Source organism: Brienomyrus brachyistius, chromosome 24 (genome assembly GCF_023856365.1).
Source record: "Brienomyrus brachyistius isolate T26 chromosome 24, BBRACH_0.4, whole genome shotgun sequence".
Classification (NCBI taxonomy): domain Eukaryota; kingdom Metazoa; phylum Chordata; class Actinopteri; order Osteoglossiformes; family Mormyridae; genus Brienomyrus; species Brienomyrus brachyistius.
The window spans coordinates 7,405,728-7,418,735 of record NC_064556.1 but is presented as its reverse complement, the minus strand read 5'-3'; the positions used below and the strand labels follow the sequence as shown (position 1 = coordinate 7,418,735).

At 46.8% G+C, this 13,008-nt stretch overlaps 1 protein-coding gene across 5 annotated transcripts in view; it reads left to right on the top strand.

Annotated features, from left to right (window-relative positions):
* LOC125719964 (glutamate receptor 4-like) overlaps window positions 1-9,959 on the top strand; it is a 39,981-nt gene extending 30,022 nt beyond the window's left edge. The window contains exons 12-16 of one of the 5 annotated variants that reach the window (XR_007385253.1): window positions 2,916-3,114; window positions 3,890-4,137; window positions 6,356-6,470; window positions 6,931-7,045; window positions 7,587-7,599. Coding sequence is in view for 4 of the 5 variants with exons in the window: in XM_048994874.1 (XP_048850831.1) it covers window positions 2,916-3,114; window positions 3,890-4,137; window positions 6,931-7,045; window positions 7,587-7,724; window positions 9,345-9,497 (853 nt within the window). In the remaining variant the exon portion in view is untranslated. Of the gene's footprint in view, window positions 1-946; window positions 1,006-2,915; window positions 3,115-3,889; window positions 4,138-6,355; window positions 6,471-6,930; window positions 7,725-9,344 lie in introns of those variants that run through there. The other 4 variants (XM_048994874.1, XM_048994873.1, XM_048994875.1 and 1 more) reach the window with 4 other exon arrangements.
* Window positions 9,960-13,008: the final 3,049 nt, after the last annotated feature.

Genomic DNA, 13,008 nt, shown 5'->3' with positions numbered 1-13,008 from the left:
AGTGGAATTGGCCTTTCCTCCCAATTAGGGCTCCTTTTGTGATTGGTTATATATTCCTTCTATTCCAACCAGGAGTTGAGCCCATTGGCTGTCACTCCACTGAGCTCACTGTCATAGTTCACACATCATCAGAACGGACAGCAAACTGAACGATAGCGTATGATGAATGTCTAAGGGTAGTAGCACACAATCAATAATAGCAGACTGAGTTTTTTTTTCCCGTTTATAGAATTTGATCCCTATCCTGAGCAGTAGGCTGAATTTGCGCACCATATTCAGAATATCAAGACGAACAAAGAAACTCATTCAAATCTGTATATGTGACCATTAGACGAGAGCAAATTTTGTTGGCTTTGTTAAGAACGCAAATTTTGCCATAAAGTGTTTCTGAAATCTGCTGAATATATTTACGCTAACCATTAATGGTATAGCTGTCATTATGTGTTATAATGTACAAATATTAGCTATGTGTGTGTGTGAGAGAGAGAGAGAGATTGTGTGTGTATACGTGAGTGTGCTCTATCTGTGCCAACCTCAGTGTTTCCCTTAGCTTCTTCATGCTTCTTGCTGGATGGTCACGTGACAAGATCTGCAGTCATGTCCAAAGTCACATCATGACTACATCCCTTTGTCCTATACAACTTTCCATTTGTCCTGCTTTTCCAGTATGCTTTGGGTGGGTGGGTGGGTGTTGACCTAAAGCTGGAGATATGGGGTGAGGGGATAGTACCTTGCCCATCTCATGGTGAGCAAATAATTGTCAACATCCACATTTGTCGCACGAGTCAGACACTACAGCAGATCCATCGTTGTGTCCCGCCGGTCCGTAGCCCTGGGGGGGGGGGTCGTCTCTGTGTAGCACACCCCGCTTCACCCGTCACGCTCGTAACAGCGGAGGCCTCGCCTCTCTCGGTTCCTTTAAACAAAGAAAGACTGTATTTTTCAGCCCCCCAGAAAAGTGGCTCGTCACGTGACAGGACTCAGCACCGCGCCAGGACTCCAAAGGTACTTAGAATGCTATCAAAATAATGGTGCCCCTCAGCCCTGGCATTGGCCGGATGCTGCAGCGGACCCAAGATTTTGATGCAGTCATAGTAGACCTCTATTTTTTATCCGTTTTGCTTTGTAGAGCCATAAGGATTCACACTTTTATAGGAATGATAAGGAATCACACGTAATGTTGCATCTTGAAAGGGAGGAAAATCGCCCTTGGACATGTTGTGCGTACCTGCCAGAGAGCAGGGTTAAAGTTTTGGTTAGGGTTAGGTTTAGGGTTAGGGTCTGTCCTGGCTGTCTTCACAGTGATGGTCTGAGGAATGGCTCACTAATGCTTGTGGTGTACACTCATTCTCACTCAGGTATTGAGACCACTACTCCTGAAGAGTTAGGTGGAATTCCCTTTGTTTGTCTTAATCTCTTCTCCATGGCAACCACTTCACATTCAATAAGAAGGACACTCCTGTACAATGGAAATGACCTCATGTCCTGCAGGAACTGAACAGGACAACGTGCGATTGCAGTTTTGTTTGCATACAAAGTATTTATGGTCTAAGTTCGTCTGTCTATATGGATGTAAGTGTACGAAGCTGACTTCGCTTCTGAAATTCAGTCTGATCGGGTTTATTCAGTCAGCAGTTGCCTGTAAATCCCCAAAAACCCTCCAAGTAAAAGGAACTCATTTCAGGTGATTTCATGCAATGACAAATTTATCACTCCTGTTTTTTCCGCACTCCATGGCCTATGGGCAGGGGTTGACCATAATCACCCTGGAATGAAAATGTAGGAACACCTCAGTGGGACACAGACCTTGATTGTGTCTGGCTTGAGGCATAACACAGCTGATTTCCTGCTATTACAGTGGAATATGGTAGCAGCCCGTGGAACAGAGCGAGAGTAGCCTGGACCATGCATCAGATTTACTCCAAGCATTTGACGTACGGCTGTTAGTCGACGGCTCTTTCCACCCTCTTGCACTGTTACGCTCTTCCTCAACCTGTCTCTCACCTGAACAGAATGGATCAGTGATGGTAAGCAGGCTGGTCCCAGTGAGGGGGTCCACGACTGAGTGCTAACATCAGCTAGATCTTCTCCAAAGCCTGCCACCCCACTGCTTTCTTAAATTATATTTCAGATGATTATATTATTTCACTGTTTGACCTGGTCCAGATGTCCAGGTTCTCGTGTTTCTGATAAAGTTGTTCTGGTCTCATCCATCGGTTTGCTGGTTGGGATTTTGAAGTCCTGATGCAGTTCTTCTGATTTGGTTGATGTACCGCTGGTTCCTTTTTAAAGTTTGTGCATTATGGGCCAGATATTTATTGTACTTCTTCTTCTTATTCTGTCAAAGGGGACCCAGGTCTGTCTGGACACTCAACAATGTTAAGTAGATTTTCACTAGATTTTTACCGACTCTGAATTTCAGAAATTACAACCATTTTACTGTGTATATTCTGTAAGCAAAGCACAGCTATTCTCTCTCTGACCGAAAGAAGGAGTGTAATGTGCTGCAGAGATTTCAGTCCCGCCTCTTGCACCTCTTTCTCCTCCTTCGGTTTCTTTGAACGGCAGTTTACTTCTGTTTTGACAGCCTAGGTGTGAGTTTCGAAATTGTCCCTTTCTTGTAAGGTCTTCTGGCCTGGCTTGAGCTCAAATGCCCGCACCAAAGAAACACAATATCCAGCTCTTGTTCTTTTTCATTTCCTTGGAGCATGTAAGGTGTTGCTTAACTCTCCAACTTGCAGCACTTTAGAGATCACAGAAGCATGTTGTAGCACAACTGCTCACCCATGTGGCTGTTATACAGTTCAGCTAATACAGTGACCTGGCTGACTGGATTACACTGAGCCAGACGCTGTGTTCCACTGGTAGTTTACAGCTCCACTGAACCACCTCCTGCCCCCCCCGTACTCTCACAGGTCCCTCTCTGGCCGCATCGTGGGTGGGGTCTGGTGGTTCTTCACCCTCATCATCATCTCTTCCTACACCGCAAACCTAGCTGCCTTCCTCACAGTCGAGAGGATGGTGTCCCCCATTGAAAGTGCGGAGGACCTGGCCAAGCAGACAGACATTGCTTACGGGACGCTGGACTCAGGGTCCACAAAAGAATTCTTCAGGGTGAGTGGCTCCATTTAAGATCATGGGAGCTGTGAGCTGAAACGGCGGAACATGTCGAAAATATTGGCACATCCTTGCTTTTGCCCTTGTTTTACACAGGGTGAGGTTCACACCTTTGTGTGTGAGAGATAAGTCTGAGAAGAAACACATCTTTCACGCACAGGCTGAAAATCTCCATAAAATATAGCATGATGTCTGGCCCAATAAGGAACGGGCCGGGGATTGGCTTTGAAGCCAAGCATCCTTGGTCTATTTGCTGTGCTGAGGCTGTCGTCACCTCTGAACTGTCCCAGTGATCCTGCAACCGCAGTGATGCATCAGCATGCAAATGTGTTTCTGTGACACAGCATGCGTAAAAAAAAAAAAAAAGATGCAAGTGAGTGATGGGACGATGAAGAGAAAAAGAGAGAAGGATGAGGGGGCTTCGGACATCTTGTAAGAATAATGGCTCTACTGGTCCCAGGACAGACAGCTGGCTGCTCATCGGTGGAGCTTTCACAACCTGTACCACAGGTGTGGAGCCTCGTCAGACAGAAATATGCCTCCGTTGGGCCTGCAGAGGGAAGAATAGAGGGGGAAGCTCATATTTAGCCAAGACTTTACTCATGAGTCATATCTAGGATGTTCATGTGTTAAGAGACAAGTTAAACATCCACACTGGAGATATTAGATACATCAAATCGTAAAATACAATCTGCAATCATCAGTTATGACTATTTAAAAAAAAATAAAAATACTATGTACCTGTAAAATAAGGCTTGTCCCCCCAACACAGAGATCAAAGATTGCTGTATATGAGAAAATGTGGAGCTACATGAAGTCGGCGGAGCCCACGGTGTTCACCAAGACGACGGCGGAGGGCGTAGCACGGGTGCGCAAGTCCAAAGGAAAGTACGCCTTCCTGCTGGAGTCCACCATGAACGAGTACACAGAACAGCGCAAGCCGTGCGACACCATGAAGGTCGGGGGCAACCTGGACTCCAAGGGCTACGGCGTGGCCACGCCCAAGGGCTCACAGTTAAGGTGGGTGGAATAGTGTAACAATATGTCAGCGTGTTGTTATGGTATTCCACCTTCCCTGATGTGCCTTGTGTTTCACCAAGCTCCTGTCACATTGTGCTGTGAGCGAGTGTGTAAATCTATGTGCGCGCGAGTCTTTGAGTGAGTGTGAGTGAAAGTGCCTGTGAGCATCGCGGTGTGTGCGAGTGCTTGTGTGTGTCTGTGAGTGTTGTGGTGTGTGCGAGTGCTTCTGTGTGTCTGGGAGTGTTGTGGTGTGTGTGAGTGCTTCTGTGTGTCTGTGAGTGTCTCAGTATGTGTGAGTGCTTGTGTGTCTGTGAGTGTCTCAGTGTGTGTGAGTGCTCGTGTGTCTGTGAGTGTCTCAGTGTGTGTGAGTGCTCGTGTGTCTGTTAGTGTCTCAGTGAGTGTGAGTGCTTGTGCGTGTCTGTGAGTGTCGCGGTGTGTGCGAGTGCTTGTGTGTGTCTGTGAGTGTTGTGGTGTGTGCGAGTGCTTCTGTGTGTCTGTGAGTGTTGTGGTGTGTGTGAGTGCTTCTGTGTGTCTGTGAGTGTCTCAGTATGTGTGAGTGCTCGTGTGTCTGTGAGTGTCTCAGTGTGTGTGAGTGCTCGTGTGTCTGTTAGTGTCTCAGTGAGTGCGAGTGCTTGTGCGTGTCTGTGAGTGTTGCGGTGTCTGTGATTGTTGTGGTGTCTGTAATTGTTGTAGTGTTTGTGAGTGTCTTGGTGCCTTTAAGTACTTTTGTTTGACTGAGTATCACAATGTGTCTGAGTGCTTATGTGTGTGTCTATGAATGTGACTACATTGGTGTCTGTCTTCACATTCCCACTCTCTAAAGAACATTACAAAGCTAATCACGCATTTACTTTGAATTTACTTTTTATATACAAAGTGTTATTGATTTTGTAAGGACGGCTTCTCTTCTACAAATGGTTTCACACTGTCAATCCGTGTGACAAAGAAACAGCACCGTCTGACTCTATACTCTAACCAGCCAGGTAAAGCTTGGCTGACCCTGTGGACCTCAACTGATCTTTTTCTGCTTGCATGTAGCATCACTCGTTTTCATCCACCAGCAAATCAGATTTGGCCAATCCCCCCTCAAGCATAGTTAAAGCTTCTATGTCAGTGAGTCAGGTTCAGCCAATCACACTGAGCGTCATTTACGCTTCTGTGTCAGCGAATCAGTTTTATCCAATCCCCTCGAATGGTTTATCCAATCCCCTTGAGCAGTATTAATGCTTCTATATCGGCGAATCAGGGTTAGCCAATCTCCCGAAGCATCACTGAAGTTCTGGTGCCTACTATTGTAACTTCAAACACATTTCCTGGACTGGATGTAGAGGTCTGAACGATATTTAATATCATCTGCCCAGGGCCCACTGAAGTATCCATCAACGAGCATCAACAACGGAGGAAATCCAAGACACAGCATTGATATAAGAAGCCCACTAGATAAAGGACAGATATGTCATTATTGTCAGTTTGCTAAAACATCTTAATGTTTCACTCAGCGACAACACATTTTTTTTTCTTAACACAAATAGCATTGCTATTGTAATAATGTTATTTCCGAAACCTTCCATCCCTAAAGCACACTCTCTGATAATGATCACACAGAAGCACACAGAAGAAAGATACCTGTTTACGGTCTATGGGATTGTCTCAGATTTTTGCTCATCCAAAAACTTCATTCCCTTTTTCTGGAGGAGGAGATCCTTCACAGTGTGATGGCTCCCACTACTGGCCAGACAGGGAATAACATTGTTCTGTTCCTGGTTTCCCCAGAGCCCAAAAGTATGTGTCACGCTCAGATGGTGACTGTTATTCTACCCTTTGATTTCTTCTGCCTGAATGCTGTTTTTTCTGTTGCTAAATGATCTTGAGAAGGCTTGCCATTCACTCCGAAAAACCCTCTCTCTGAACGACAGTTGCTATGTGGCCTACACTGTTGCTAGTCAAGGGAAGTGCAAAAGTAAAGACTCTGAGCCGGAAATGTGTTTCAAATGAACAGTTGCCCTCACATGTAGGCTTGTATCCCTAAGGCCGCCGCATCATGGTCACAATGTCAATGTGAATAGTAAATGAGAGAGTGGGGATTATGACCACTAGATGTCATTGAAATGAGGTGACCAGGCGAGAGAGGTTTATTCGGAGTGGGGGAGAGCAAGCCACACCCCCCCCCCCATCCCCCTATGATCACATTCTGACAAATATGTTTTATCGTTTCAAGAAGTGCTGTTAACCTCGCAGTATTAAAACTGAACGAACAAGGACTGTTGGACAAATTGAAAAACAAATGGTGGTACGACAAGGGCGAGTGTGGCAGCGGCGGAGGCGGTGAGAAGGTTAGCCTGCACGTCACCGAGCGCGGGTAAACAGTAAACGTGGTAACGGGGGCATCTGCCGTGACTCGGCCCTCGCAGACGCCCGTGCCCCCTGCACAGAGGGCGCGTGCTCCCCCCGGGGACAGCAGTCACTTTCAAAGCAGGAATATTGCAACCATGTGTTTTCATTATAGTGGGGGTGGGATCTTTAGCTAGACTCCAGGATATGTTCAGGATAACTTTGGGTTCAACGTTCATCTGAGTTCCCGGATATGTCACGGCAGCATGCGCCCGTCACCGAAAGCGATGGAGCCCCCCCCCCTGCCCCCAACACACAGCTGTCTGTGGTGCTCTGGCCAGACTGGGGCCAGAGCCTCCGCTCCATCGCTTTCAACCACAGATGCTGTGTTGGCTTTTAGACTGAATAACATAAAATAACATGACCTATGATGTTATTTATGTTATTTTCCACCTGGCGAAGAACCCCCGTAAACCTTGCCGTTTTGAAACTGAGTGAATCAGGCGTCTTAGGCAAGCTGAAAAACAAATGGTGGTACGATAAGGGGGAGTGTGGACCCAAGGACTCAGGAAGTAAGGTCAGTCCCCTACAAGCATAACCTCTTTCCACTGATGTCACAGAACACAAGAGGCCGGAGGGCAGCGTGAGAGAGCGTGAGACAGAGATAAAGAGAGCAGGGAAGGCAGACAGACAGCGAGTGTGACGTGTGATAGCACAGCCAGGGCAGGAGCAGGACACACAGGACTGCCACATGGTGGCGCTCTGTCGCCTGGCACCCTGTAGCTTGAAATCTGAGCACTCATAACTTCCTGTAGTCCAGGTCACTGGGTTTCTCTGCACAGATATTAGGGCTCACTGGTTACCGTTAAGGAAGTCATGACTATACAATGAGATCGCAGTGTGGCTGATGAGCTGGTCGCCATCCCTAACTGTAAATCGCAGACAGAGCGACCATCTTTCGCAAAACACCACCAAAGGTGACAGTGACAGGAGGGTTAGGGGAGACAGGCTGGCTTTTTAGCACGTAACAGTACTGCTCGGAAATACTGCTTGTATGCCGTGTGTGTGCTGGGCGGAGCCTCCCTAACCCTAACCCCGCTGTCCTTCTCCACCCCCAGGACAAGAGCTCCCAGGCCCTGAGCCTGAGCAACGTGGCTGGGGTGTTCTACATCCTGGTCGGGGGCCTGGGGCTGGCCATGCTGGTAGCTCTCATCGAGTTCTGCTACAAGTCCCGCAACGAGGCCAAGCGCATGAAGGTGGACCTGGCAGAACCCACCCCCTCTCCCAGTGCCCCCCCCAGCCCCACCCACAGCAGCCAGGGCCTAGCCCCGTATAGAGAAAGCTACCGCCCGCAGGCTGACGAGGGCGTTAAAATCTAGGGGTAGGACTTAGGGTCTCATGTGCTTGTCGGGCTGCTGTCATTTTTGTGCCTCCAGCATCTTGTGTGGCCTTGTGACTGCCGGTAAAAGCTTCTTCTGTTATTCCTGTTATTCCTGTCCTTTGCGTTCTGTTTGCGTCTTCGTTCATACGCGCTTCCAGGCCGGCCGCGCCGCCCCTTAAAGGCCAGCAGGGTGCACACTCAGCAGTCTATCGGCTAGGCCCTTCAGTTCCGAGCGGGATCGGTGGGAGAACTGAGCCGATTCTGCTCCAGCCGGCAGAGGCAGAACACGACGGGTATTGGTCCGTGCCACTCACCTGGAGATAGCCAGATCATGCGGATGGTCAGGCCATGACAGCACACTTAGCCCACTAAAGCACAGATCATGTGACCTCGCTGTCAAATCAGTATCATCAGCCTACGAGGAGCCAAACTCTGGAAATGGAGAGGACAGCAGCTTCACAGAGGAGATGTAGACTGTCGGTAGTTCAGCCTCACAGTCCAATCACTGTGCCGAACTGATGCCTTAGTGAGGTTAAAAGTTACATTATCTGTTACATTTATTCTAAATATGTATGTTCTGGGGGTGGCATGGTGGTGCAGTGGTTAGCACTGTTGCCTTACACCTCTGGGACCTGGGTTCGAGTCTCCGTCTGGGTCTCATGTGTATGGAGTTTGCATGTTCTCCCCATGTCGTCGTGGGGTTTCCTCCGGGTACTCCGGTTTCCCCCCACAGTCCAAAAACATGCTGAGGCTAATTGGAGTTACTAAATTGCCCATAGGTGTGCATGTGTGAGTGAATGGTGTGTGAGTGTGCCCTGCGATGGGCTGGCCCCCCATCCTGGGTTGTTCCCTGCCTCGTGCCCATTGCTTCCGGGATAGGCTCCGGACCCCCCCACGATCCAGTAGGATAAGCGGTTTGGAAAATGGATGGATGGATCTATGTTCTGCTTATTTGATCAATAATATTCCACTTCTTAGAAGGTTGTGAATAATTTATGAAACAATATAACATACTTCCGTGACCCTGACCAGCGTTTACAACACGGATGGATGGATAGAAGACAACGGGAATGTTGAGGATTTACTGGGGAAAGACCAGCCCAGCTCTGATCTGAATGGGGCCTGGGTCATCCTCTATTGCACATTCGTTTATGGAGCGTGGAAAAATCCCAGTCATGGAAAGATGACGTTAACCTTTGAGTTAACATTTTAGAAAACATTTTGTCCTGTGTTAGAGTAGGCAGCATATTGAGATCTGGTTCTAGTGCTTTCGTGGTTAGGTGGTTACTGTAGGTAGTTCATGTAATCAGCTGACCAGGTCAGAGCCTTTATCTGTTACATTACAAGTGCTGCTGTTTGTAGATTCGCTTTGTCTGCCTTATAAATTCCATGTTTCCATGTTTGCTTTTATTCATCGCCTGCCTCTGAATTCTGTACGAGCTTTTTACGGCTCAAGCTGCATGGTCTAACACCCTGATGTTCCCCCCCTTGCCAGCTCACTTTCACGGAGGCCATGCGGAACAAGGCCCGACTGTCCATCACGGGGAGCGTGGGAGAGAATGGCCGTGTCCTGACCCCTGACTGCCCCAAGGCCGTGCACTCGGGTCAGAGTTCCGGTTTTGCCCTAGTGTCCCCGGACCTGCCGTGAAGACCAAACACACCCTTGTGCCTTACTGTAGCGCTACGACGAGCGACCAAGCTGAGCAAATAAAACGACCAACTGAAAAGTAAATAATTACACGGACAATTAAGAGGGAATGAAGGTAACCTAGGCAAGTGAAGGCTGGACATTGGGAAGAGCACCTGCACCACCGCAAAGGTAGAACCCAACAAGTGACCTCCACTTTCTTTGCGTCGCCACCAGGAGGCGTGGCACATTGCGGGCGACATCATTGGTGGACGCTCGCAGGTGCCCGCCAGATGGCCTGTAGCAGGACAGCACCGCCCACTGGCGATGGAAGAAGGACAGAATAAAACACAAGACCAGAAAACTGTAAACGTGAAACACAAAACTGTGCTATTTAGCATCCTTTGGCCATGAAGACGAGAGCTACACCACAGTAGCCTACAGCTAGAAGGACAGCTCATGACTAACAGGGGAAACCCCCCCCCCCCCCGCCCCCCCAAGTCATGGGGTCAATAGAATAATCCATAACAGAATAATAATAATAGAAGTGTAACGATAAAAGTAACAGAAATAAGGAATAAAATTATACTGTGAACATATATAAATATGTACAGTTTATGGAAAAGAAATTATTTACTGTGTCCTTTGCAAAGAGATAGAGACTGCACACCATGCCTGCTTTTTAACTGATGTATATATAATTCTGACCACGTAGTGAACAGAGTATATTTCTCTTTTGTAACCATCTTCGGAAAACAATTTGTTGCAATAATGGGTCAGAGACAGGTGCACTCTCCGTGTGACTGAACTCTTTTTATAAATGTAGATACAAAGCCAAGCCGCACCCCTGCTGGCTGCGCCTGGGGCCGTGGCCCCGGCCTGCCACACGTCCACGCCCGAATCACCGAAACCGCGCACGCTCCTGTTCCCCCTGGCTCTGCTACACGGCGCCATCACTGCCGCTCGCTTCTGCCCCCACAAGATCTAAGAGTAACAACGGTCCACTGCTTTTTCATGTACCTTTAAGTTGATACTATGGTTATATTTTTTAAAACATTATAAACTGAGGGACAAAAAAAGCCTATTTTTTCATCAAATGGACAGAATTAAGAGCTACATGCTTAATGCCAATCAAAGGTAGAGGTTGGTGTCACTGGTGTTGGGGGAGGGGGGGCTAGCACAGTGCTTTGATATTGACTCTTAACCTGTGAACACTGTGTACCTCATTCCTGCCTCTTCATTGTGTCAGAATGCTGGTCTGTTGCCATGGTTACACTGCCTTCACAAACAGGGTTATTCTAATGAAGTTTTTGGTAGGATTCTCCAGGGTCTCTGCAGGCTAAGGTGTCAGACAGATATCTCAGCACCAGAATCTCCTGGGACCCATTTCCTCTACCTTTGACCTGCTGTCAGCGAACCTCTCCTTATCTCACAGATTAAAAACAAGCTTAAAAATTAGATTTTTGGGTAAGAGGTCTGGGAGGTTTTCTCCATTCTGCAGCAAATCCAACATGATTGACTCCCTGTTTTGGCTTTAGCTGTTCATGATTGTTTTTAAAATAAACAATACAAATGACTACCTGTGGTCTTTATGTCTTAACTCACTATTACTCTCTACCCTTGTAAATATACCATCCATGGATAAGGATGCAGGCTGTAAGCATTTTTTTCCACGCTTTGTGTTTCCATAACTATACGCAAACAAATAATACTTTCAAATATTTACTTTATAAAAATTTGCTAGGGCGATAAATACTTACTTGATGTTTAAAGAAAGAGCCCTACTACTGGATGCTTGTTTTTCACCCAGTACTGCTACCTGTCCTGTTATTGTTAATTAACAGAAATAATACAACCACATTTCAGCAGCTGATAAGTGTGAGTAATTGGTAAGATCTGTATTATCATTACCTTCAACGGAGGATCTGAGCTGGTCACCCCTACAGAAGCAAACACAGCAAAATAACTGAAGATCAGCACTGTTGTTTCACACGGTAATTCTATGAACTAGAATCACAATGATAGTTAATATTTGGGATAACATTAAGTGGACGAATGAACCTTGCGTCTATATAGTGCTTTTCACAACACCCAAACCGCTTTACAAAACCAATGGGGAGGCACTCCAGCCACCACCCCTGTGTAACACCCAACTGAATGATGACAGCAGCCATTCTGCACCAGCACACTGACCACACAGTAGCTAAGGCGGTGAATAGGCAAGAGAAAATTGACCAATTAGATATTGGGGATGATTAGGAAGCCAGATTTCATAGGGTCACAATGGGCAATTTAGCCAGGGCATCAGGGTACCAACCATACTCTTTCAAAAGATGCCCAGGGATCTTTTATGACCTGAGAGAGTCAGGACCTCGGTTTTACGGCACCATTTTTACAGCACAGTGTCCCCGTCATTGAGATCCACACAGACTGCACCATAGGCTAACCTGTCAGCCACACCAACATCTCTTCCAGCATCAACCCAGCTTTCCTACTCAGTCTCCCATGAAAGTACTGGCCAGGCCCAAACCTACTTAGCTTCAGATGGATTACCTGATCTGAACGACAGGCAGTAAGACTACAGAAGATTAACTGATAGGACAGCCAGCCTGCACTCCACAAAGACTCCTACTTCGTTACAGGTAGGTCTAGTGCTTGAGACTGGCAGTCTACAAATTGACAGCAGCCCCCAGACACCAGCGAATAACGTGCAATTGTCCCAAAAAGCGTTCCAACGCAGGCGCACAGCTACGGATCACCACCGCCCCCCCTCCCTGTTCTTCCTGATCCACCTCTCTGAAATCAAAAAGTGGGGTGTCTTTAGGAATAGTATCCTACAGCACTATGCAAAAGTCTCAAGTAGTCAAAGAAACTGTCTAAAGCTATGTATCTGAGTAGTCTATATCTTCTCAGAATTTGGGATGTAAAGGCATGAAAAGCTCGTGACAACTGTATATCCCAGTGTCTGTGTTCTTGATTTACGACAGTTACAACCCTCTCCCCACAACACACACACACACACAAACACACACAGACACACCATCTCTGCAACACCGTCCCTACCACTCAAAAAACAACACACATGACAATATGAAAAGATGACAAACACATTGACAATAAAGTTGAATCTTATGGTCATTCAAACCTATATACTATAATAGCAAATACATGTAGATACCACTGAGCACTGAGAAACATTTTTCTCGTCATCACGATATAAGTATTATTTTTATAACGAGAAACTGCGCAAACTTTTTACCTAAACTATTTTGTCATGGGGGCAGCAATAGGCATCCGTATAGTTCATTTTAAACTTATTTTGATATTTAATCATATGATCAGCCAATCAATCATTTGAATTCATTAAAACGAGTGCATGTATTAGCCCAGCAAAGTCCTAGTGGTAGACTCGAAAATACATCAGGGTATCGGATGATCGCTGTAAATTTTGCGGTGACTTTACGAAAGAGAATTACGTCAGAGCGGTTATGGTGTAATTCTGGTCTGTCATAACTACTTGTTTAGCCCGAAT